The following is a 27,753-nucleotide window of genomic DNA, read 5'->3' on the forward strand; positions in this document are numbered from 1 at the left end:
TACCTACCTAGAAAGCCGGAAGGGATCATTTTGGCCCCACGTTCTTTAATCAATTAAAACTCAGTTTAAAGAAATTAAATCTACTCTAGACGATAGAATCTGATTTTATTTTTTACTTTCATTGTTTAACACATTCGCTGCCTATCAAAAACATTCGGAACACCATACAGTTTGCAGTTTTTGATATTTGCCACACATTGCCTTGTTACAGCCGCGGCAATCATTGGAAGTATGATTTCCTTTACAAAATATTTTCAACTGATATTTTTGTCGTTTTTGGATAGTAACAATGATAGTTGTTGGTAGACCTGGTGTTGCTAGGCGTAGTTCCAGATTTCGGGAGGCAAGGTATGGGGCCCATAATTATTCACACAGTCGAAGAATAAACTGAGTCTACTTCCAGTTATTTCTTTACAAATAACCCATGCATTTATTGCTTCCCAGTCAAGAGTATTTTAAAACACGTACATAGGCCATCGTCTTGAAGTTACTTTTGTAGTATAAAGACGTGTCATTTGGTCCTCTATACCCACAATTGTATCTTTGTGTTCACTTGTGTTCACCAACAATTTTATCTTGATTACGTAGATGATCAGTACCAGTATAAAGGTAACCATTTACAATTTACAGTTAATAAATTTAGTAAAGAATACTTTGTTGTGTTAAATAAGTCTTTGTATCAAAATATTAAAAGTCATAAAATATGAAATTATTATTGCCTCAAATAATAGTCTAAGAGCTAGTGAACCCTTCGACTAACGGTCGTCCTGTAAGGCTAGAAATTTTTCTAGTGATAATTCATAGCACACCAAGGCTAAAAACCATGACCTGGCAGGCCTCAGCGGTGCACGTGTATCTACCAGGTGAATCGAAAAGTGCAAATTTAGGGGGTAAAATAAACTTTCTCCTGTAAGGTTTAAATTTAAGTATGTGTTTGAGTAAGTCATTTAAAAGAAATTTGTACAATGACAGGCGATTCTGAAGAGCATAAGACCTTGCCAGGCGAGGGGAAAGATTAGGGGTTTTTCCTAAATTTATTTTTTTTTGCATCGAACAAATTTTTTTTAAGTTTTTTGAATCATTCCAAACAGAAAAGGTCTTTAGTGATTTTTCTCTTAAGTTAATAGTTTTTGTTATATAAGCGATTGAAAATTTTGAAAATTGCGAAATCGACCATTTTTAACCTTAAATCGGACATTTATCTAAAAATTTCAAAGTTGCCAAGGTAGGTAGATATTATTTAAACATTGATTGATAAAATCCCATAGAGTTTTTTACAATACAATATCGGAACCCCTTTGTTTTTTAATTTTTAATCAAGCGGACGCGACACTGTAGTATAAGTGAGGACGTTTGAGTTGGCATAAATTCATTATCTCGAGAATAGGCAAATTTGAAGAGCAATCCTCAGACAGGTCGATTTTTATTTTTAAATTAGGACTTTTTGGCATATATATAATACCAGTGACGTCATCCATCTGAGCGTGATGACGTAATCGATGATTTTTTTAAATGAGAGTAGGGGTTGTGTGATAGCTCATTTGAAAGGTTATTTAATTCTCTATTCACCAATATAAACATTAACATAATTATTTATACAGGGTGTACAAAAAATTTTTTTTTTAATTAACTTTGATTAAATTTGACAAATAGAAGAATTTTTTTTTTTGTACACACTGTATAAATAATTATGTTAATGTTTATATTAGTGAATAGAGAATTAAATAACCTTTCAAATGAGCTATCACACAACCCCTACTCTTATTTAAAAAAAGCATTGATTACGTCATCACGCCCAGATGGATGACGTCACTAGTATTATATATATATACCAAAAAGTCCTAATTCAAAAATAAAAATCGATCTGTCTGAGGATTTCTCTTGAAATTTGCCCATTCTCGAGATAATGAATTTATGCAAACTCAAACGTCCTCACTTATACTACACAAGGGCGGATCCAGGACCGATTTTCGGGAGGGGCCATAAACTTTTTTTGGGGAGGAGTACCAGAAGTACGGGGGGTAATTTTTAAATATTAGGGTTACAATGGTGAGTTTTAAGTCAATATTCACACACTTTGAGAAGTGCCTTAAAACTCACCATTCCTGCCATAGTACCGATTAATACACATTTCTTCGGATCCAAGTGCAGTTCTTTCAACAAGTTTAATACTATTTGTTCCAATGCTTCTCCTGCCAGGCCTAGTTCTGTCCCTCTTTCTTGATTTTCACTAATTATTTTTAGATTCTCATAAGCGTCAATGAATTTGACAAAGTCTTCACGAATGTTGTTATTGTGTATGTATCCCAAATTTAGAGAAAGCTGTTCCACGTGGGATACGTCAGTCGTTTCGTCAAATATTATTTGTTCAATTATTTCTTCACGACAACATGTTATTAATTGGTTTTGACTGCTGCTACTAATGCATGTTGCTCAGGAAGATGCTGTGGATAGGTGTTATTTAAGAGTTTTATTTCCTGATGCGATTTTAAACCTTAACACTGTGGTGCTAAGGCAAAACCCGATATGTAAAAAACGTGATTTTGCAGCAGATGAGTTTAAAAGTTCGCGGTGTTGTTGTAATAGTGGACCTATCGGAAACAATTTTTTTATCTACTGGTTACATGGATGCGTTTAGCCATGTAGGGTTTTGCCATCACATTCTTCATCGCTCAAGGTACATATTGGCATTAAAAACGAAAAATCGATAATTTTTGACATATCGGGTTTTGCCTTAGTTCCACAGCAATTCCCCCGATTCCTAGGTCCGGCATCTTCGTCCAGAAGCATAAGGCCATCATCACGATGGTCTGTCAGAGGAATATTTTGTCGACCTAAGAACACTATAGACCCTACTATTGGTCGTAGTTTTTCTTTATTTTTTGTTTCTGTTTAGACCTCTGAGAGTCTATCTGGTTAATGACTGACTTTTGAGGGTTGCGATAACTTTTTAGAAAATTCAGCTCAACCTGAACGCACTCCTTGTGGTATGATGTTTTTTCATGGGTTTATATGACTCCGTCTTTGCTCATGAGTTTGGCGAAAGATGTTAAAGGTTTCGTGACAAGTCTTTGGGCTGTCATCCCGTTATTGGATTGTGACCATATTTTTCATTAGAAAACGCAATATTTGTAAAACAATTCCTTTTGACTGTGCGAAAATACCAACCAACTCCTTTGATCTAAGTGCTAGTGACCCAAGTAACGCTTCATTTCTTTTTTATGCTTATTTTTTTCTCTGATTCTGGCCTTGGTTTTAGAACTAGAACCTTTAGCCAAGTAATTGTATAACTTATCACTAACTCAGGTGTAATGTGTAGTGTGTGTGTTGAGTAAGTGTCTTGTTACTTTGCAAAGTCGACGTCATTGTCTTTGCAAAGAGACGCTAATTGTATCCGAACGTCTGCGGTCCCTCCGGTGAGTACCGATCCCACAAGGACAGAAATTTTTTATTCTTTGTGTGTATACAATATGGAAATTCATACGATTTTAATGGCTGTCAAGATCGTTCTTACAATTGGCACTCTGTAAAATTATCAACATTTTGATTTATAAAAAACCCAAAAGTCATTCTTGAAGCTTCTCCGTTACTTCTTTTTTTCAATTCTAGTCCAGCAAACGTATTTATCTCTTGTTTTGTACATATCTATGTGTTTGAAATTAAAAACATTTGAACTGCAAATATTTTAATTTATATTATTCTAAATTCTCGGAGGGGGCCATGGCCCCCATGGCCCCCTCCCTGGATCCGCCCTTGATACTACAGTGTAGGGCCCGCTTGATTAGCAATTAAAAAAACAAAGGGTTTTCGATATTTTATTGCAAAAAACTCTTCGGGATTTCATCAATCAATGTTTAAGGAATATCTACGTACCTTGCCAATATTGAAATTTTTAGATAAATGTCCGATTTAGGGTTAAAAATGGCCGATTTCGCAATTTTCAAAATTTTCAATCGCTTATATAACAAAAACTATTAACTTAAGAGAAAAATCACTAAGAACCTTTTCTGTTTTAAATGATTCAAAAAACGTAAAAAAAATTGTTCGATGCAAAAAGAATAATTTTAGGAAAAACCCCTAATCTTTCCCCTCGCCTGGCAAGGTCTTATGCTCTTCAGAATCGCCTGTCATTGTAAACATTTCTTCTAAATGACTTACTCAAACACATACTTAAATTTAAACCTTACAGGAGAAAGTTTATTTTACCCCCTAAATTTGCACTTTTCGATTCACCTGGTAGATACACGTGCACCGCTGAGGCCTGCCAGGTCATGGTTTTTAGCCTTGGTGTGCTATGAATTATCACTAGAAAAATTTCTAGCCTTACAGGACGACCGTTAGTCGGAGGGTTCACTAGCTCTTAGACTATAAAAAAACTACAACAACTTCAAATCGCAACAGGGGCCAAATTGGCCCCTCCGACTTTCTAGTGTTAAAGCATATGAAATAAGTCGATGATAAGTCGGAAATTGAAATTTACTAAACGCAACAGCAAGTCACTTACTGTCACTTGCTGTTGCGTTTAGTAAATTTCAATTTCCGACTTATCATCGACTTATTTCGTATGCTTTAAATGATGACGCACTGGTAAAGATTCTCGGACTCAACTGTAGACAGGAAACAGACAGTTCAAATGGTAGTAGTCATTGAGTGTTTTTGTTTATCTATTTTATATATTTTTGGGTTGGTGTTTTATTATAAGTCACCTCCCTCCCCCAAAGCAAATGTTTCGCCATTGCTACTGAAGTATCCTGATAGGTCGTTAGTTAACACGACATATGATGCATCTAACCGAAATAATCAAAATCTTAACGTACAGATAGTCGACGATTAGTCCATTCTTTCACGGTTTTTGCTCTAAATTTTAAATAACCGCTTGGATTGACATGAAATTTGGAATGCGTATAGCTTACATATCAAAGAAAAAAAGTGATATTGTGCCGATGTGTGCTTTTGCCCTTGGGGGTGACTTTCACCCACTCTTGGGGATGAAAAAATATATGTCCAAAATCAGTCCGGAAATGGGTAAACTGACTAATTTTAAGTAACTTTTGTTCTATAGAGCTTTTTTGCCAAGTCAACACTTTTCGAGTTATTTGCGAGTGAATATGTTCATTTTTCAACAAAATAACCACATTTTTAAACGGTTTTTCACAAATAACTCAAAAAGTAAATATTTTGTCGAAAAAAACGTTCTTAGCAAAAATATAGCTTATAAAAAAGTAAAAAAAATGGTGTACGCGTTAGGTCTCTGGATCTCGTAGAACCAGAGTTTTAGTCAATGAAAAATAGATTCATATTCACCAAATTTCAAATAGAATATTTCGACGTGGAATATCCAAAAAAATTAAGCACTTTTTGGAGAAAACCCATTATAACTTTTTTAAAGTATTTTAAAAAATCTTTATTTCTGTTTTTACAAAAAGTTTCTAGCATTAAATTTAAGCAAGTTACGCTCAAAATAAAGTAGGTCCCTTTTGTTTTTGCAAAAAAAAAATCGGGAAAACCAACCTCTAATTAGCAACTTAAATGAAATTAATCGTTACCGCTCCACAAATTATTTTACTTATGTTGTGTTTATATGATCTGTAAGTTTCATAATAAAATTTTTAAAAATTTAAATTTTGAAAAATATGCTTTTTTTTCAAAATAACTTAAAAATTGTTAGAGATACCAAAAATCTCGAAAAACAAAAAAAGTCAGATTTGCTTTTCTGAATATAATGTATTTTTTTGTTTTTCTGTTAGACAAAAATTGATTAAGATTTGGTGTTTCTAAATTTGCATACATACGTGATCAGTGACTCGTTCAACCCCTTTTAACTACAGCCCTTTCAATAATAAGTACTTTGAACTGATGAAACTTACAGATCATATAAACAATATATACATAAGTCAAGAAACTTGTGAAGTCGTAACGATTAAGTTCATTTAAGATACTAATTAGGGGGTGCTTTCTCGATTTTTTTACCAAAACCAAAAGGAACTAACTTTATTTTGAGCGTAACTTGTTTAATTTTGATGCTACAAATTTTTTTTATAAAACAAAAATGAAGCTTTTTTTAAACACTTTAAATAAGTTGAAATGAGTTTTCCCCGAAATGTGCTTCATTTTTGGTTATTTCACGTTAAAGTATTGCATTTGGAATTTGACGAATATGAACCTATTTTTCATTAGCTATAACTCTGCTTCTACTAGGTGTAGAGACGTGATGTATACACCATTTTTTAAATTTTTTACAGGCTATATTTTTTTTAAGAATGTTTTTTCGACAAAATACTTACTATTTGAGTTATTTGCGAAAAACCGTCTAAAAGCGTGGTTATTTTGTTGAAAAAATGAACATATTCACTGCCAAATAACTCGAAAAGTATTGACTTAGTGAAAAAACTCTATAGAACAAAAGTTACTTAAAATTATCCAGTTTATCCATTTCATGACTTTCTTTGGACGAATATTTTTTCACCCCCAAGAGGGGGTGAAAACCACCCCCAGGGCAAAAGCACATATCGGCACAATATCACTTTTTTTCTTTGACTTTTTAGCTATGTGTATGCCAAATGTCATGTCAATCCAAGTGGTTCTATAAAATATAGAGGTTTTGCAATATTTTACCGTTAAAGAACGGACTAGATGACATAAACCCGATTTTTCCGTAGAAGATTATAAATAATATTTCGCGTTTACCTACTACCGTAATACTCATGTACCTATGTACTTTGTTTTTTCGTTTCGTATTGAGATCAAGTCCATTTTCTCTACTGATTTGATATGCTGGAGATTATTCTTTAAAAATAATCTAAGCTATTTGCAAAAACTACTGCTTCGTCGGCATATCTAACGATTTTTAAAGGCACTCTATTGTGCATGCGTGAAAACGTGAGATGTCTTGTTCTGCACTAGCAGCAGTTATTGTGATTGTTCCTCAATTTTCTACAGGCGCTTCAGTAGCAGTGGCGGAATATTTGCCTTGGGAGAGGGGGCGACTTCCATTAAAGTATCAACCCCTAAATAGATACAATAGATAAACCCAAACTACAAGACATACATAATAACATGTGCAATAAGTTGCCCTTAACTATGGCACTGCAAAATGGAATGTCAGTCAAGTTCAAGTAAAAGTTTTTGTAGATATTGTCCTGTAATTACGTTTGTAGAAAAAATATTGTATGGTATGCGTGTTAAAAAGTACATTTTTAAGGCACTCATGTGAATTGCAGAACTCGCTGTCGCTCATTCTGCAAACTTTCACATGCGTGCCTTAAACGTGTACTTTTAACACTTATATCATAAATAACTATTAAAATTAGCAATGCTCTCACTCGACAGTGATTGCCTCGGAGGAAAAAAAATCTCCTTATTGCAATATTTTTATTGAAATTTTCTGTATTCGCTATTGTTGGTTCAGGAAAAATACATACTTATAACTAAAGCCCGGATTATAGGCAAAATGCCTTTTTTGCCTATTTTGCCTATTATAATTGTTTTTTGCACTTTTTGCCTTTTTTCGTAAATTCCGCCTATTTGTGCCTTTTTTAAAATTTCATGGTACTACCCATGATATTATTCTATTACTAAACCATTCTACGAGTATAATAAAATTTTGGCTCAATAATAAAATATCAATGGTTTGTTTATATAACAGATTTCTAGGAAAATGTACCTGATGGAGACTTAAGGGTTAACTATTTGGAAATCCCTAAGCTTTATTAGTTTATTATCAGTTGTACAGTCGGTTACTGTATCAGAGTTTAGTCACAAATTGCTATATCCTAGTTGTTTTGTTGCGTATACCGAAAAGCAAAGAACACGTTTTAAAACGTTTTAGACATTTGTGTGAAAAGATGACATCTAAATTAAGGATATGAATCGCACCTTATTCGGAACTTTCTCTAGAAGGAGATGGAGCATTTTGTAAACCATGCGGCAAATCGGTAAGTTTTATTTTTTCTCTTTTTTTCTCGTCCCACAACATAACTAAATTCTAAAGCGTTTTTAGAATTCTAATTATTTTTTTTTTAAATTCTCAGATTCAAGTAGAAAAAAGTACTTTATTGACCAGCATTGTGGAACCCCACTTCATAAACGTAATTTGGAAAAATTAAATTCCTCTAAGTTAGCCCAAATATCTCTGCGGGATAGTTTAAGCAGTTCAAAAAAAAGGAGGAAGACGCATTTAAATTTGATTTATGCCAGATGATGATTGCATCCAACATTCCTCTATATAAAGTTAATAACCCTAGTTTTAAATGCTTTTTCGAAAAATATCTTAATAAATCCTTACCGGACGAGAGTACATTGAGAAAACATACTGTGGAAAAATGTTATGTGGAATGTATTTCAAAAATTAAGCGGGAGTTAGAGGGCAATTTTTTGTATATTATCGTGGATGAAACGACAGATGTATGCGGCAGGTATATAGCTAATTTAATGATTGGAATTTTGAACGAAAACTTTGCGAGAAAACCTTATTTAGTTGCCGTTAAAGAATTGGAAAAAACAAACACTTTAACAATAACTCGATTTATACAAGATAGTTTAACAAACCTCTTTTTACCCAACCCTATAGCAGTGAATAAAATAGTTTTAATGCTTTCAGATGCTGCGGCATATATGTTAAAAGCTGCTGTTAATTTAAAGATTTTTTATCCTAATTTAATTCATTGCACTTGTGTAGCCCACGGGGTAAATAGAATTGCTGAAGAAATAAGAAATCTGTTTCCGTTGGTAAATAATTTTATAAATTTTATGAAAAAAGTTTTTGTAAAGGCTCCGTTGAGGGTGCAAATATATAAATAAAGACTTCCCGGTGTCCCTTTGCCACCTAAACCAGTAATTACAAGGTGGGGAACCTAGCTCGAAGCAGTTTTTTTTACTTTGAACACTGCAATGAAATAGAATTAGTTATGTCAGAATTTGATGATGATATTTCCGAAGCCATTCGAGAAGCAAAAAAAATATTAAAAAATCCCAAATTGAAACAGGAACTCGCTTATATCAATGACAATTATAAATTAATAGTTACCACAATTACCTTATTAGAAAAACAAGAGATAAATTTATGTGAGTCAGTAAAATTAATAGATAATTTAAAGACGAAAATTAAATCGGCACCTGGAAGTAACGGTCAATTAATTTTAAAAAAAAATGAAATATGTTTTCGACAAGAATGAAGGTTTTTCGTTTTTATCTAATGTTGCTAAAGTTTTGAATGGGACATTTTCCGAGGAATTACAAATTATGCCAGATTTATTATCCGCTCTGAAATATGCTCCAATTACATCTGTCGATGTCGAACGTTCGTTTTCAATGTACAAATTAATTTTAAGTGATCGAAGACATAGTTTTAAGACCGAAAATATTGAAAAACATTAAGTTGTTTCTATTAATGATAAAATTTTAAGTGGTTACAATGTTTAATTATTAATTTACAGTTATTTAGTTACTAGTTTATTTATACTAATGTTATGATTATGATGTGTAAATATACCTGCCTTAAGTTAATATTACGTTAATTCACTTTGTACAATAAATAATAAGTTATATTCTTTTATTGCCTATATTTTGCCTAAATGTTAATATTCCTGCCTTTTTTAATAAAAATCTTTGCCTATATAGGCGCCTTTTTCTTCAATTTTTGTTGCCTATAAATCCGAGCTTTACTTATAACGCACCTTAATGAAAACCTATCTTTGAAATTGGGTAGGGTTTTTACATAAAATAAGCGGTCTACCCTTCTACTGTAAAACTTATGTTGATTTCTAATATTTATCAGAATTCTAAGAAATTATGTTAACAGTTAAAGGGTACTCCTACTACTCCACAGAGGCTTGTAATAATTTGTAATGAAATTCATGAAAGACATCAATAACAAACCTTTATTTGATCTCCATAACCTCTCCATTCCATTTCGGTGCAATGCCATTCTCGATAGCTCGCAGAAACTTTCGTGGATGTTGAAATTACAAAGGGGTGAGACTTCGAAAAACGCCATACTGTGTTTGTTCGCATATATTTGGGCATCTCTTTGACCGACCTTACGATTGAAAGCCAGATGGAGGCGGTTACCAACCAAAACCTTCGGCACACCCGGTGCGTGTTCGTCCACTTCTTTCAACCATCGATCTAGGCCGTCGAATGACCATCGGTTAGTTATGTCGTAAACTAGAAGAACTCCTGTGGAAGAGAATATTTATTAAAAACGTAAATACTCAATTATGCGTCATGAAACATGGATGTCGATTTTAGAGCACTGCTCTGAAAATGATACAAAAATTATAATCAACAAAATTACTATTAGTGAAGTCACTGAAGGTGGATATGAGCTATTACCTCCGATTTCGTTCAAACTCCATCGATTTGCATGAAAATTGGTGAGTGGTTAGAGGATATCTCAAGAAACAAAGGTGACATGGTGCCAACTTGCGCTTTTACCCTGTGGGTGGATGCCACCCCTTCTCGGGGTGAAAATTATTTTATTAAAAATAACCCCATAATTAGATAGGGGGACAAATTCTAAGCAAAACTTGTTATATAAAGTTATTAAAATAAATCAAAACTTTTTCAGTTATTAAAGATCAAAAATTTTAATTTTTCGTAAGAAAAATGGATGTTTTAACCGATTTTTCATAGATAACTCAAAAACTATAAGTATTTACAAAAAAGTTATTACCAAAATTGAAGCAAATACACTCGCGATCATAAAATTCGGGTCACCTTAAAAATCACCGATATTTCATTTTTAACGAGCTTTATCGTAAATAATAATAACAAATACAAACTAATACACGTTTCTGACAATTGTTGTCGGCTTAGCGATTTCCTCTGTAACAAAGAATTCCTATATTGCCGATTTCGCGGAAAACTGCAAACGTGTCAAAATGAATGGTATCTATAACTGTCAAAAGAAGCGAAAACCGTTTATTATTGCAGTCATAATTGTTCATTAGTGTCATTATTAGTGTTTATTATTGTTTATCTTTTGCCAAAAATGCCTTTGACTGTTGTTGAAACGGCACGAATTGTTGCGCTTGTGGAAGACGGTCACGCTCAACGGCAAGGCACAAGAACTGTTGGTGTAAGCCTTTATACGGTTCAACGAGTACTTCAACGATTTCAGGAGACGGGTTTACTAACCAGGCTCTGGACCAAGAAGAAAGACCACGACACGAGATGACCGTTTCTTTGTGAGTCAAGCTTTACGAAACCGGACCTCAACTGCAGTTATGCATCGAAATCGTCTACAGGAAGTACGAAATTGCAACGTTAGCGTTGCAACAGTCAGGAGAAGACTTCGCTCTTCTGGACTATCTTCTCGGGTAATGGCTACAGGACCGACACTTCGCCGGGAGGATCGAGTTGTACGACTAGCTTTTGCTCGACAATACGCGCATTGGGAATTAACGATTGGAGCAAAGTGTTATTCTCAGATGAATCCCGTTTCTTCCTAACTGGATCCGATGGACGTGTAAGAGTTTGGAGGAGAACTGGCGAACGATTTTCACAAGCTTGCATTGCTCCAAGAATGCCATTTGGTGGTTATGGCTTGGGGAGGTGTGGCTTCCGACTTCCGCAGAGTTACTTGGGTCCTTAACTGCCCGAAAGTACATTACGGAGATTCTGGAGGAACACGTTATGCCCGCTATGGTGGGGCTTGGAGAAGATGCCGTTTTTATACAGGACAACGCGCTACCGCACGTTGCCAGGATCAGTATGCAATACTTGGATGAGGTTGGAATTACGAGGTTACCCTGACCAGCTAGGCCTCTGGACATAAATCCTATCGAACATATCTGGGATAATTTGAAAAAACGTATTCAAACCCATATACCTTCTCCTAACAACGCACAGGAGCTTAAGGATCTGTTAGTTAGAGAGTGGAATAACATACCACAACATGTAATCCGGAGTAAAATTGAGAGTATGCCCCGTCGTCTGCAAGAGGTTATTAGAGCAAGGGGAGGCAATACACGATATTAGACATAGAAATTTTACTGATGTTCTACCACGTTCTGTACTTTCCATTTTTTTTTCGTTTGTCTGAATTATCAATAATTTGGTTTGTTATCTGCTGTTTCAATAAAAACAATAAAAAACCGTTTTTTTTAAACAAACATTGATGACAAATAAAAAATATATTAGCTTAGCCTAAAAAAATGATATTACTGTACCAGAGGCAAAAATGTTTAAGAAACTTGAAATTTTCAGGGTGACCCGGATTTTATGATCGCGAGTGTAAAAAATTAAATAAACTTCTTACTAGAACAACCTTTTAATGTTAACTAAAAGCGAGTTATAGGTAATTGAATGTATATTTTTTCGGCGAGTACCCAAATCTAAGTACTCAAGCTTAAATTACGGGAAAATGATGCATTTTATAACATAAACTTATAAAACATTTGTGAAAGTACTTAGAAATATCTATCAAATGAGATACCGAACAAGTTAATAGCATTAAAATTTATGCTCCAAAAATTTTTCAAACTTTATCTTTTAAAATTTTTTCCAAAAAATGTTATTGTTTTTTTTAATAACTTCGTTAACTTTTAAGATATCATGTTCACCTAAAAACGGTTTGAAAGGTAATTCCAAAGGCTATTAAAACGCTTTGAAATTAATCATTTAAATACCTTACTTTTTTAAAAATCAAAGATTAATTGGCCACGGTTGCATAGTTCTGCAGCAAAATTTAAGCTTTAAACGTTTCTATCTTGATTATTTTTCACCCTACAGAAATGGTAAAAAAAGTATAATATTTGATATATAAAAAACTAAAATTTGGTTATTTACCATTTTTTACGTATATTGAGTATTTTTATAGTTATTATCAAAGAAGATGAAAATGACAATAATTTTAAAAGTTCTGATTTTTTTAAATTATGTTTTTTTTCAAAAATATGCATTAAACCGGTGAAAATTATTAAAATCATTACTTATGCTAATACAAAGAAATTTTTTTAAGGATTAGTATAAATTTTAATTTTTGTGGAAATGGAGTATGTTTTATTTTTTTACTTTTTCCTAAAAAATTCGATAGGTTTCTCTTAGTTTCATCATATCTTGCTTAATTTTGATGCTATTAACTTCTTCTGAAGCTCATTTGTTAGGTATTCTGAAGTACCTTGATAAGTGTTTAGCAGGTATATTTTATAAATTGCATCGCTTTCCCGTTATTTAAGCTTGAACACTTAGATTTGAGTACTCATCGAAAAAAATATACATTTAATGACCCACAACCGACTTTGAATTAACATTAGTTTAGTACTTTGAGCGAAGTATTCAGTTTTTTATTGTCTTCAATTTTGGTAACAATAACTTTTTTGTAAAAGCTAATAGTTTTTGAGTTATACGTGAAAAACAGCTTTAAAACATGCACTTTTTTACGAAAAATAAAATCTTTGATCTTTATTAACTCAAAAGTATTGATTTATGTTAATAACTTAATATAACAAATTTTGCTTAGAATTTGTCCCTCTATCGATTTATGGTATTATTTTTAAAAAAATAATTTTCACCCCAGAAAAGGGGTGGCATCTACCCCCAGGGTAAAAGCGCAAGTTGGCATCATGTCACCTTTGTTGCTTGAGGTACCCTCTAACTGCTCACCAATTTTCATGAAAATCGATGGAGGTTCAACAAAATCAGAGGTGAAAACCTTCAGTGACTGCACTATATTGAAATTGAACTAGGGGATAGCCAACGTCGTAGATATGAAGTTAGTACAGTGTCAGAATAGTTAACAAATCGGCGTGGCACATAAATTTGAGTTCACTGGTTCAGAAAACAATCAACCTTCTTCTTCTTCTTCTTACTCCTTGTATGTAGGCTTTAAAGCCTGTTTCTTCTTCAATATTAGCTTCCTAAAGTGTTTAAGTTATCGCACCATCTTTTTCTTGGTCTGCCAATACTTCTTCATCCATTTGGTGACTTATCTCGTGCTATTCGTACTATCCTATCCTCTGCCATTCTACCAATGTATTCGTTCCACTCCTCTTTCCGTTTTGTCACCCATCCATTTATGTCTTCTATATTGCATTATCTTCTTATGTTTTCGCTTCTCTCCCTATCCAACAGACTTTTCCCTGATATTTGTCGGAGTATTTTCATCTCTGTTGTTTCTAGTAGTCGTCTCGTTTTAGATGTGTCAGGTCTTGTCTTAGGTGTTTGTTCTTCCAGATTGTCATTAAGAGATTCCGCCGCTTTACTTGCTTTTAAGCTTTGTTGTCGTACTTCCTCTTCAACATCTCCATAAATGGTTATATCTATTCCCAGATATCTAAACCTTGCCTCCTGCTTTTTTATTTTCCCATCAATTTCGATTTTACATCGTAGTGGGTATTTGGATGTTGTCATACATTTGTTTTTTTCTGCTGATATTATCATATTGTATTTCTTGGCTGTTGTATTGAAGATGTGGGTTAATCTTTGGAGATCGTCTTCTGTCTCGGCGATTAATGCGGCGTCGTCTGCATAACATAATATTTCGATTTATTTGTTCCCCATTCTGTAACCATGACCTTTACGTACTGCTTCTATTATTTCGTCCATTATTATATTAAAGAGCAGTGGGTTTAATGAGTCACCTTGTCTGACTCCGCTTTGTACTGGTATAAACTGCGTTAGTTTTCCATTTATCTTTGCCTGTATTCGATTATGAAAATAGATGTTTTCGATGGTTTGTATAATATTGATTGGTATGTTTCTTCTATACAGTAAATGTAAGCAGTGGCGTAGCTGAAGATTGCGGGGCCCCCCCGCGACAATTTTTGTGGGGCCCCGTATTATAAACATAACGACAACTAATAACAGTATAATTACTAAAATATATGTAAATGACAATATTTGGCCTTTCTTTAATAAGTCTTCATTAGTTAGTGTTAGGTAATAGATTTTTTGGGAATAGACATGAAAACCTATTACAACATGTATCTTAATCCGTCAAACCTATTAGTAGGTTGTTGCAATATTATATCTAAATTTGCATTGAAAACATTAACTACAACACTTTTTTTGCTAAAAGTTATTTTTTCGTCTCAGCTGAGCTCATCGTAAAATTGTTTTATCTACTCTATCTCATATTATGTATAAGTTTTTAGTTCGTAAAAACTGTCATTATAGATAGCAGTGCGTGAAGGATTTAAAATGTGCGTGAAGTAACAATGTATTTTAAATGAGATTTACTTTTTCGCACTGTTTTTTGGCACACTTTCATATACTCAAATATCCTTAACTTTGGCGTTGTCATGGTGATGACATGTGAGCAATAAATTACAACAAAAGTTTTGACACTTTTAAAAGTCCTAAAGTTTGAAAGTTCTAAAAATTGTAGAATAGAAATGAATTCCAGTGACGAAGCGTTACAGTTTTTTTATTTTTTTTATCGTAGATAACATATTGTATGAAACTGTGCGTGAAGTACTTTTTGCAAACTTACGCGATGTATAGCACTTGCTCCGTTGTCGCTCGTGCTCTAACTCGCGTGCGTTCGCAAAAAGCATACTTCACGAACTGTTTCATAAATAACTAGTATACGTTTTATCAGTTTATTTTTAAATTCTGGTATATTTACCCCACTATTCTGCTATTCCTACTGCTTTTGCTAAAGTTTTGTAAAACGAATTTCTCATTTCTAGAAGATTATCAAGAGTTTTTTCAAAAAGTTGAAGGGCGACCGTTAACTCTGCCGTTTCAGATTGCAAAAGTGTTGATGTTAGATTCATAAAGTTATTAACCCTATATTGCATAGCGTTGCTTTAAGGCAACACCAAAATTAACTTCCGTTAGAAAACTAACCTTTAATTATTAAGTGAATTTAAACTGCATGTTGTGTTCTGAAAGATACATTCTATCTATGTAATTACACAACCTCCTACGTCATTATGTCAAGCCAAGTTTTTGGCGGCAAAAGTTCGTGGGCGTTGCCAGTCGTGTGTTATAAGCGAGAGGTAGAATATCTTTCAACTTGTTTTCTTGTTGTACACCATTTTTGAACGTAAAATTAGTTACTTTTTGTAATAAGCTTATGCGAGGGAAGTAATTACTAGTAATTTTATAATTTTAAATATAAAATAAGAATCACAAATCAAGTTGTAAACAGGTGTTGCTTTGAGGCAACTTTATGCAATTGAATCATGAAATTATCTGAAGTTAGTGTAAATCGATTCTGTGGAAATCGTAGTAACAGAAATGAAAATGTTGTTAACCAGTTCCAGATAATTCTGATGACAGTAAAACAAAACCTGCTGGTACAAAACCTATTTTTGTAAAACAAAAATTGCATTACCTATTGCGAAGTGAAAAGCTGATGTACCTACGACAAATGAAATAAAATGACTAAATTTTTTGATGACGAGTTGATTGGAACTCTAATAGAGCAGTCAAATTTATATAGTATTCAACAAAGTCCAAATAAGCCACTTGGTGTAACAAAAAAATAAAATTGAACAATTTATTGATATGTCATACATGTCCACCTATATATAAACTACCGCAACAACCAATGTTTTGGAATCCAAAAACGAGGATTACCCAAGTAGCCGATGTAATGTCTGTGAATCAATTTAAGGCTATCAAAAAAATTCCTATGAGCGACAATACTAGACTACCATCTAAATAATCTTTATGATTATTACTATTTATACAGAGTAAGACCGTTGATCACTAAAGTGAACGAAGGATGTTCTACAATTCCCCTTGGAGAGTTCTTGTCAATAGATGAACAAATTATTCCTTTCAAAGGAAGAAGCAGTATCAAGCAGTGTAATAAAAAAAAAACCGAAAAAGTGGCGATACAAATTTTTTGTTTTATCTGATAAATGTAGTTTAATTGCATATTGTTGCTTACAGTACACATTCCGAATTTCCCAAAAAAGGGGGGCCGACTCAAAAATTAAATTAGGGGAACATTTATGTTAATAATTAAAGCCATGTAAAATGAAAAAAATATTTTTAGTTTGCATATTTAAAATTCATGCAATATGGGGTTAAGAGGAAAGGAACATTTTCAATGTATTTTAAAAAATGTAATCATTTTTTTCGAATCCTGAGAAAACTAATAAGTATTTTTGAAAAATTTAAACGCAAAACGAAAGATAACTTTATTACCGAGGGCCGAAAGTCCCTTAGAATGAATTAAAAGTTTCTTTTGAATGAGATACCAATTTGACATTAAAAATCACACTAAATTTTCTCTTAGTTTTTCACCCCTGTAACTTATTAAAATAAACATTATAGAAGTTTTCAGGGACTACCGGCCCTCGGCAATAACGTAATCTTTCATTCTGCGTTTAAATTTTTCAAAAATACTTATTAGTTTTCTTATGATTCGAAAAAAATGAATCCCATTTAAATGGCATTGAAGCCGAAAGTTCGTACCCATCCCCTTAACGACAAATTCAAAATTATTCATATGATCTAATAATGCATTAACTTATAATTTTTTATCGTTTTTTAGATAACAATGAAAATTTCGTTAAAGATTTCACTACTTGTCGCAAAGCTCGACGCAAAGCCATAACAGCATGATGTCTGAGTCTGGATGACAACCGGGTTTCACATAACCTTTTAAGTGTTGGCAAACGCGATGGATCCAAAGTCATAATAGTACATCCTATCTTTTAATACTTGCACGAAAAAAACATAATCTTTTAATTATATCCTAAAAAACCAACTCCTGTACACCAGCAACGGCATCATTTAACACTAGGTTCAGGTTGTGTACGGAAAGGTGCTTTGATTGTATAAATTTTAAAATTTCATTTACAAGACAATATCTTCTGCACTTTGGTCTAACATGCGAATAAATCCCAAAAAACTTTCAACAACTTTTACTTTAGAAAATAAATTATTTTCATCGCAAGTTACATACCGGAAAATAAAATTAAGCTGATCGTGTTTCGAAATATCTTGAGTGGTATCAAGAATTATTGAATAAAAACATTTTTTTTAAATTAATCAATTTGTTTTCAGTTTCTTGAGCCAGCAAATTTATAACTTCGTTTTGTATTTGAGGGCCCAGGTAATTTGTTTTTTTAAGTTATTGCTTTTATCGATTAATTTAGCTAAAACAGGATCATATTTAGCTAGTGAAAGAACCACCGACAAAAAATTACCTTTTTGGAATTCACTTTCATCTAAACTACCAACATGTCCACGAATGTACGAAACGCTAAATTGCACCCGAAAACAGTGAGAGTTACGTCAATTACCCGCTTCATTAATTCCTCCCAAATTCCCTATTTTGATGCTTATTAGAGAAATATGTTTTGGTCCCCGATTTAAAAATAGTAGAAGTATTAAGCTTGAAGGCTTTAAGGGGCCCCTCCTGACGTCGGGGCCCCCGCCTTGGGGGACCTGCGGGCCTGTCAGCTACGCCACTGAATGTAAGACGTCTTCGACTTGGATGCGATCGAAAGCCTTTGTCAGGTCTATAAAACATATATATGCTGGTTTATTGTACTCAATGGCCTTTTCTGTGATTTATCTCAGTACAAATACGGCGTCTACGCAGGATCTTCCGGATCTGAATCCTTGTTGTTCATCTGATAAAGTTGTTAGTTTATTGATTTTGTTGGTTAGGACTTTTGTGGTTAGCTTAAGTGCGGTGTTCAGTAGATTTATACCTCTATAATTGTTGGGGTCTTCTTTGTCTCCTTTCTTGAACATTGGTATAATTATGCTGTTTCTCCATGCGTCTGGTATCTTGCAGTGCAATATTAGTTTTTGTATAAGTTTTGTCATCTCTAGGGTTATACTTTCTCCTCCGTATTTTAGAAGCTCGTTGGTTATTCCGTCTGGTCCTGCCGACTTTCTATTTTTGAGTGAATTTATGGCTATCTCTACTCCTTGAAAACTGATTTCTATTTCATGTCTTAATTCAGGTAGGTTATTGTTTTGATTATTATTTTCCTTTCCTTTAAACAGTTCCGTCAAGTATCTTTCCCCATCAACAAAACAATCAACCAACACCCATAAATTGAGGAAACGCAATATCTGCCGAAAACATTGCTGCTGTCCATCATAGTAAACAGGAAAACCTGAGGCAGTCTGGCACATCGCTCACTATAACTCAGCTTTTCAAAGAACCGAATTTGGGTCGATACCAATCAAGATAAGATCCAAGAATGTCCAATGTATCTTGAAAAAGTCACTGTTTGCCTGTTTGGTAATTTGCCTGTTTGTCACTGTCAACAGCGAGTGCTATAGGTTGATGATTACCAACTCCTTTTGGAATTTGACTCCATAGGCGTAACCGGGGGGGGGTTGGGGGTTATAACCCCCTCCATTGACTTTGAGCTCTATACGCTTAAGGGGCTATCCTAGTCTAAAAGTACGAAATTCATATACTTTTTTTTGGAAATTTTTAAAATAAAAAGTATTGTACCAATTCTTTTGAAAATTTGCTTGAGCATTTACTATAAAACGAAGTATATGTAAAATAATTTTTATAAAAAAATATTGAAAATTAAACGATTTATGCGCCATCTGCTGGCACCGTGAAAATAAAAACAGAGCTCCACTGCTTTAGTGATTCAGACTAATAGAGATCCTCAAACATAAAATTCCATAGTTATTAATGAAATATAAGTTATCTTCTAATTAGGGATTTTTTGATCGGATAAGAAATGTCAATTTTGCGGTTTTTGAAACTGAAAATGTTGTAGCTAATTTTAAAAATATTTTTCAACACTTCATTTTTCCAAATTTTAATATTTTTCAAAAATCCTTGTTGATGGTATAGGTAATAACTTATATTTCAATAATCACTTTAAAATTTTATGTTTTAGGATCTCTATTAGTCCCAATCACTGCAGCACTGGAGCTATGTTTTTATTTTCACGGTGCCAGTAGATGGCGCATAAATCGTTCAATTTTCAACATTTTTTTATAAAAATTCTTTTACATATACTTCTTTTTATAGTACATGTTCACTCAAATTTTCAAAAGAATTACTATAGTACTATTTATTTTAAAATTTCCCAAAAAAAGTATATGAATTTCGTAATTTTACACTAGGATAGCCCCTTAACATCATACCGCCAGAGACCTTCCAGTAGTTGTAACCCCCCTTAGGGTCATCCTGGTTACCCCGTTTTTTGACTCCTCCTGAATTTGATGATATGGACACCAAGGACCTGTGCTTTTAACAGGACGGCGGCCTGGGATGATATGTGCTACACAGCTCATGCCACATTGGCCATTCTGTATGATCAATTTGAGGGCAATGTCATAGCATGTGGAAGCCAGCAATATAGTGCGTTTTGACCCTGTTTTGACTCTTTCTTATGGGATTTCCTCAAGTCGCAGGTCTGCAAATAAGCCACAAACCACAGCGAGCCTCAAAGATAACATAACCTATGTCATTTATCAAATTCAGCCTGACTTATGCACCAGAGTTTGACATTTCAGATGAGCATCAATAAGTGAAGGCGCAGTGGATATTTCAATGATGTTATATTTCATACATAATATCATCTAGAGGCCTTTTATAAAATCAAAATAGTACTCCTCAAACATTAAGTGTTTACTAAGATCATTTCTATAGGGCATTGTAGACCAAAATGATGGCAGCTATCAGAAAGCTGTAAATCAAAAGCTTTTAAGCAAATACTTAACAGTTTTTGACAGCTTTCTGCCTAGATATTTTGTTAGGAAGTTCCAAAGTTGATGATTCCAAATACTCTGATTCGATATTGTTGAACCAATCGACAAGTAGAAGCTTACAGCCACTCATAAGATAAAAAGAAGTATCAGTATACTTTCTTATAGCATGTTCTAGGTGTCAATCAGCCAGTCACAACATGACTAATACATCAAGCATAAAAGTTTAAAGACCATAAAGTTCATAAGGTATAAATAACAAAGAGTTGAGTTATATGATTGAAGTACTGAAATTAAAATAAGGTACTAAGCTAACATAAGCCAAATATAGCTTGTTATGAACATAAACGTTCTAAAAACGATTTACATAATATAATATATTTTTTCTACAACCGTGTTAAAAATGCAATTTTTAGCACTCCATACGAGCGTTAAAAATGCTACTTTAAGGCACTAGTGCTTTAAGATATTTTTAAGACACTGCAGTTCGTATTGACAGTATAGGCAATTTTGATGTAATGTCAAAAAAATATAAAAATGGAATGTCAGTCAAGTTCAAGTAAAAGTTTTTGTAGATATTGTCCTGTAATTACCTTTGTAGAAAAAATATTGTATGATATGCGTGTTAAAAAGTACATTTTTAAGGCACTCATGTGCCTTTCACATGCTTTTTTCACAAACTTTCACATGCGTGCCTTTCACACGTGTACTTTTAACACTTATATCATAAATAACTATTATGTTACATACTTATTTATTTTTTTTAATTTATATTTTTATATAGAAACAGGACAACAAGGACCTCAGATTTCCATAGCAGCTCTTCCTCTTCTGCAGCTATATACTCAATTTGAAAGCTGGTTTGCTATGGACTGTCCAAGTTGCCCAACACATTTAAATATTATGTATACTACAGTACTTAGAAGAGTTGGTATATAGACGTTTATGATGTAAAATAAGCAACTGCATTACAAAAACTTACAGGATGTTTATTAGACAAACTATTCTTTACACTTTTTTTTGCCTTCATATAAACATGTTCGCTATATTTGAGACTGATATGTGCTTTAACCCATACAAAATTAATATTTTTAATTTATTTAACCCATACAAAATATATATTCCCATAGATTCTTCGAAGATTGTAAGTATTGAATTTAATAAGTTAATATTAATGTGAAAATTATCAGTAGTAATTGCACAAGAGCTCTAAAATTAGTGAATTTTTCCCGAGTGTCACTTTGGCAGTTTTAATTTATCGAGCCGAAGGCGAGTGAAATTATGTCAAAGTGTCACGAGGGCAAAAATTCTATATTAATTTTAGAGTTCGAGTGCAATTTGTTGCGATTATTTCATGAATAAAACTGTTCAAAACCAAAATTTTATTGTAATTTATATATGTAAGTACCAATTAGTGAAATTAAACACACAGTTGTTATAAATATGTATTTGACGGTTGAAAGTCATCACTTTTATAATTTTTAAAACATTTGTCATTAATGTCACTGAATGTATTTTTTCGTAGCAACGAAGGGCATCTGACGTAATATGCTTAACGACGGGAGATTATCAAAAATTATCACCTTAATTTGCATGTCTGTAGCTTTCTATTGGTCAGAACCTCCTATGAATGAAATAATCACTATATGAGGATTTTACAATCTTGATATTCAGAAACAATGAATTGTAATCATCACAATATGACAGAGTTGAGCTGTGACAATATAAACCACTAAGGATATCTTGATTAGATTGAAGTGCAATGCATAGTGGTAGATAATTTTTCTTCGGCCAGTATTTATTTGTAGGACCATATTCATTTAATATTACTATATTTGAATATAGATTACTGTTGGTTTTGGATATTTTGGATATTCTGCAAGAAACTGCCTTCTGTGATTCAAATGAGGCTCAATAGCTTCTACATGAAGAGGTTGAATTGGAGTTGCTTTTATGGCACCAAGATATACACATAGGACTGAGTTCTATAAGATATATATTTTGTTTAAAACCTGTGAACTAGCAAAGTCTTATAAGGCACATCCATACTCCAATATGGCCTGATGTAGGTACAGTAGACTCTCTCTATAACGAACATGGGTATTACGAGGTTTTGCTTATAAAGAAGATGTCCCATGAAATTCCTATTGAACTATAACACCTCTATAACGAGGCATATTTGGTTATAACGAGGAAAAATGAAATCGAAGAATATGTTTCTTTACCTGTTTTTGGCTTGGTGATGGCCATAAATAAATCCCATAACTGCCTGTATACAGGAATGCCCAACATCTGCATGCTTATTGAGACCAGTGCTGTAATAAATTCCACTGCCGGTAATAAACTTCTTCCTTCTTGTTTATCTATCGACCGATATTGAGTATTGTAGGAAATTTACAATTTACGATGGCCAAATTTCATTGTTGAGGTCGACCATCGACACCTAATAAACTACGTAAGAGGCATCAAAACATTTCAGAGGTGGTGGTATGCACAATATTATTGTTGTCTGATATAATGAGATCTGCTTATAACGAGGTAATTAGTCTATTTTAGTTCTCGTTATAGAGGGAGTCTACTGTACAATAGAGTAAAGCAGTTTCAATGCCAGCTCACCACCAAGTTCTAGTGACCATTTTACTAGAACTTATTTTACTAGAAAATTTTACTTATACAGTAATACCCCGAACTTACACGATAGGTGGGACCGAGCGATAATCGCGTAAGTTGAATTCGTGTAAGTCGGGGTATAATTTCGTATATATGTATGTTTGGATGACATTATTACTCTTTCAAGTCTTCTTAGATATAAAACAAAAAATCCCTTTATAGAGAGAGAGAGAGAGAGAGAGAGAAAATTTATTGTTTCTAAAAATGAGTTAACATTTATAAAACACGTGGTATAGTACAAACACAGTACAAGATACATTAAATACTAACTATAAAACTTCCATAATAAAAAAAAAAATAAAAAAAGCCATCAATTAGCGCAACTGTCCTCAAAAAATTCCTCGATACTATAGTAACACTTAGATAATAAAAACTTCTTGATTGCTCTTCGGAATACAAAAATATTGCTTGAGGATCTTATGTTGAGTGGTAGGTGATTAAACACTTTCTTTCCAGTGTAAATAAATGATTTTTTAATTAGTGTAGAAGAGGGAATTGGAAGTGGAATAACGTAAGTTAGACGAGTGTTATAAAGGGAATCTGTCCGAATATCCTCTTTATGTTTCTTAAAAATTAAGCATGCTAATTCAACGATATATATGCAGGGAAGTGTCAAGATACCATGTTTCCGGAACAGAGGCCTGCATGATGTACCAAACTTGACCCTGCATAAATATCTAAGTGCTCTCTTTTGTAGCATAAAGATTCTACTGAAATGATGAAGAGAACAGCTACCCCAAAAGGCAATACCGTATCTCAAATTAGATTCAATCAGGGCCACATAAACACTTTTTGCAATCTTGAAATCCAAATGGTGTGCAACTGATTTGACAGCAAAGCAACCCGATGATATCTTTTTGCTTAAATATACAGTGTGTTGCTCAAACTTAAGTTTATTGTCAATATAGAGACCTAAAAATTTGTTAACAGTATCAGAACAAATGCCTTCATTACCCAGAGTAATATTGTTTAGATCATTCTTAAAAGAAATTAATTTGGTTTTTGAAAAATTAAATGTCAAATGATTAGCTTTGCACCACTCTAAGATTTTTAGCATATCACTACTAATAATCTTGTTCAGTACCTTAGAGTCCTTGTTTTGCCATAAAATTGTGGTATCGTCTGCAAATATAGTAAACTGGCCATTAATATCGAGGTTAATTATGTCATTAAAATAGATCAAGAAAAAGATAGGACCCAAGACAGAGCCTTGAGGTACGCCACAATTAATAAAGATATTACTAGAATAGCGCTCATTGATTGATACAGACTGGCATCTGTCTTCCAAGTATGAACTGAACCACTTTAGAGTAGTGCCTCTAAAACCATATCTTTCCAGTTTATTTAAAAGTATTTTGTGATTGACACAGTCAAAGGCTTTAGATAGATCACAGAAAACTGCAGCAGCAACGTAATCGTTATTTAAGTCTAAGTATAGCTTTTCCATGAATTCGAAGATGGCATCATATGTACTTTTTAATGACTGGAAACCGAATTGGCAAGAAGAAAGTAAATAGTGTTTTTGTAAGAACGTCATCATTCGGATTTTGACCAATTTTTCTACAATCTTTGAAAGCGATGGTAACAAAGAGATAGGACGATAATTAGCAGGTAAATCGTGGTCACCACCTTTATATAAAGGAATAACCTTAGCACATTTTAAACAATCGCTAAAGTGACCTGTTGAAAAAGATGTGTTAATTGCGTCCGCTAAAATTTTCAGAACATGATCAGGAAGATGGGATAATACTTTAGATGGGATATCATCCCAACCTGCAGCCATAGGAGTTTTAATGCTTTGTATAATATTTTTTATTTCATCCGAATTAGTGGGAAGAAAATAAAAAGAATTTGTAATGTTTACTCCATTTAAAAAATGCATTGGATTAGAAGAAGAATCAATTTTTCCAGCGAGTTCTGGACCTACTGAGCAGTAATATTCATTCAGCTCACCAGGGTCCAAGACTACATCAGTAGTTTGGGGAACTTTAGCTCTAATATTATTAACTATACGCCAAGATTCCTTTTGTTTATTATTGGCATTATCCATTCTAGATTTAAAAGATATACATTTTGCTAATTTAGTAACCTTCCTATATATGGACCTATATTTATAGAAATATATCAAAAATTCATCATTGCATATTATATGTTTTTTAATGTAGTTTAACGATCTTAAGTTTTTGCAAGAAATTCTAATTCCTTTAGTAACCCAAGTTTTCTTATTTTTCTTTTTATGACTATAAAAGTACTACTATAAAAGTAATAAACACCCACTCCATTAGACAAAAATGTGTAGATAAGAAATACCTAATACAAAATAAAATCGCTGATTCCGTGTGAAAAGTCCAAACATGTATAATACATTGGATGAGCAATAGTGTGGGTGGTAATTCTATCTCGTCGATAACTAAACGATTGTGTGGCGCTTAAATAATGAATCGACAAGATTTTAAAATAGCATATCAAATAACAAATCTACAAGATTTGAAAATCGCGTAACTCTGGGTTCGCGTAAGTTGGGGTAGCGTAAGTCGAGGTATTAATGTATATGCAAAGATCATCTGCACACTGTACTATTTTAAAATTAACATAATTAAAACTTAATTGGTGTAAGTCAACAGTAACCAAATTAAAAAGAACAAGGCTCAAAACTGAACCTGTGGAAGTCTGGTGTTATTTCTTGGACCTAAGATTTTGTTACATATCGAGGGGTTCGAGCGAAAACCTGATGAATACCAAAATTATGAAATCCGGTGTTTTTATTTTTGCTGTAGTAAAAACACGTCTCCTACCACTAGTAAATGTTATTATTTGATATTTACATTTTTAAGCACAATAACTAATAAAAACCAAACATGGTAAAAACCGTTAACTCCTATTTTTAAATAACACCAAACCGATATATAACTTTACTGATAAAAATACTTTGTTGTAAACATATTTATAATATGAGAATCCGGTAGAATCATTTATTTTCTTTTTCCTGTGTAAAGTTACTAAATTTTATTAGAAATATTTCTAAGTTAAAAACTGATAATTAATTTTATCGGAGATGAAGATTACAAAATTGTTCATTTTGGCAAAATACATATATTACAAAATATTCATGCGAAAATCCAATAAAGAATTTTAGACTATGATAGTTTACTAAATTTCAGCACACTTTTTTCCTGCGAAAACCCAATGAAAGATGGCGTAAATTGGAAATTGAATATTACGAAAACCAAAAAAGGCCGTTAGAATGGGGCCCATATTTATAATGAAAAACAAACTTGAGAGTTTCCAAGGTAAAAAAAAAGTTGTCTGAAGACTATTGAAACAAACTCTCTAGAAATTACTGGAGTCTAGTAGTAGTAGTCTAGTCTAGAAAATTTTTTATTTTGTACAATATTACTGTCAAATTAATTGACTAGACTTGTCCCTAAAACTTTCCAAAGAAAGGAACGAACACTTCGTAAGAAATGTTTCTTTCCACTAGCTTACCATGAATGAATTCCAGTATGTCAAAGTTTTTTACAAAAACTCTGTGTATATTCTCAGATGATTCACGGAAAACGGTAACCATCTAATAAAAATATCAGAAGATATTGGTTTGAATTAAAAAAAAAACTCCTACTCTACGCCCTAAAAGGCAAAAACAAATTTCATCCCAAAAAGCAACCATAGACTTATCAACTCCGGGCAATTTACCAAAGTTATATAAAAGCACCCTTCCAATAAGTGAAGCAAAGAAAACGGATTTGATAAAGATGTGCTAAGAAAATATTTTTCCAGAAGAGGTGCATGCTTGAATAACAAATTTAAAAACTGGTAATTATATCAAAAAACAAAAGGCGGAGGGGCGAAGGGGGAGAAAAATTGGAGGAAGATAAAATGGATCGAGTATTAGAAATGTAAACAGGTGAAAAAATACATATCAGAAATGTGTATAGTCAATGGCATACATGCGAGCCGTCCTCCATTGGTGAAGGCATCATGTGGCTCACATGTATGCCATCCACACAGAACGTGTTAAGTAATCGATTTTAAACAATTTTGTCGTTTAAGGATGATTTAATGCTAACAAATACATATTCTTTCAGGCATTCAAATATGATAAAATGAAATTTTTAAATTGTGTCAGAATACTAAACCAAACAATGAAAGATTAAAATATTGAACTTATGCAAATAAAAATGAGAGTTCTTATCTAGAAAAATTTACAATTAAAGTACTTAGTAATAAACGCATAAAAAAATAAATTGTGATGTAAATCTTACTTGCGTTTTTGCAATAAACTGCAATTAAAATAATGATTCTTAATATGAATATATTGATATAAAGTTTTCTCAACTCGTTATATTAGACAACATAAACTTACCTTGAGCACCTCTGGAATAGCTGCGAATTATAGTACAAAACCTTCCCTGCCCTGAAGTGTCCCAAAGCTGTAGTTTTACCCTCTTTCCATCCAACAGAATAGTGGTAGTTTTGTAGGCTGTA

The 27,753-nt window shown here is 33.0% G+C and overlaps 1 protein-coding gene across 2 annotated transcripts in view; it reads right to left on the reverse strand.

Moving 5' to 3' along the window:
* LOC114332711 (ras-related protein Rab-40B) overlaps positions 1–27,753 on the reverse strand; it is a 39,587-nt gene that overhangs the window by 11,251 nt on the left and 583 nt on the right. For both annotated transcript variants that reach the window (XM_028282537.2, XM_028282538.2), the window contains exons 2-3: positions 27,632–27,748; positions 9,877–10,176 (exon numbers count right to left, since the gene is read on the reverse strand). In XM_028282537.2, the coding sequence (XP_028138338.1) occupies positions 9,877–10,176; positions 27,632–27,748 (417 nt within the window). The remainder of the gene's footprint in view (positions 1–9,876; positions 10,177–27,631; positions 27,749–27,753) is intronic.

The sequence above is a fragment of the Diabrotica virgifera genome, chromosome 5, assembly GCF_917563875.1.
Source record: "Diabrotica virgifera virgifera chromosome 5, PGI_DIABVI_V3a".
NCBI lineage: Eukaryota > Metazoa > Arthropoda > Insecta > Coleoptera > Chrysomelidae > Diabrotica > Diabrotica virgifera.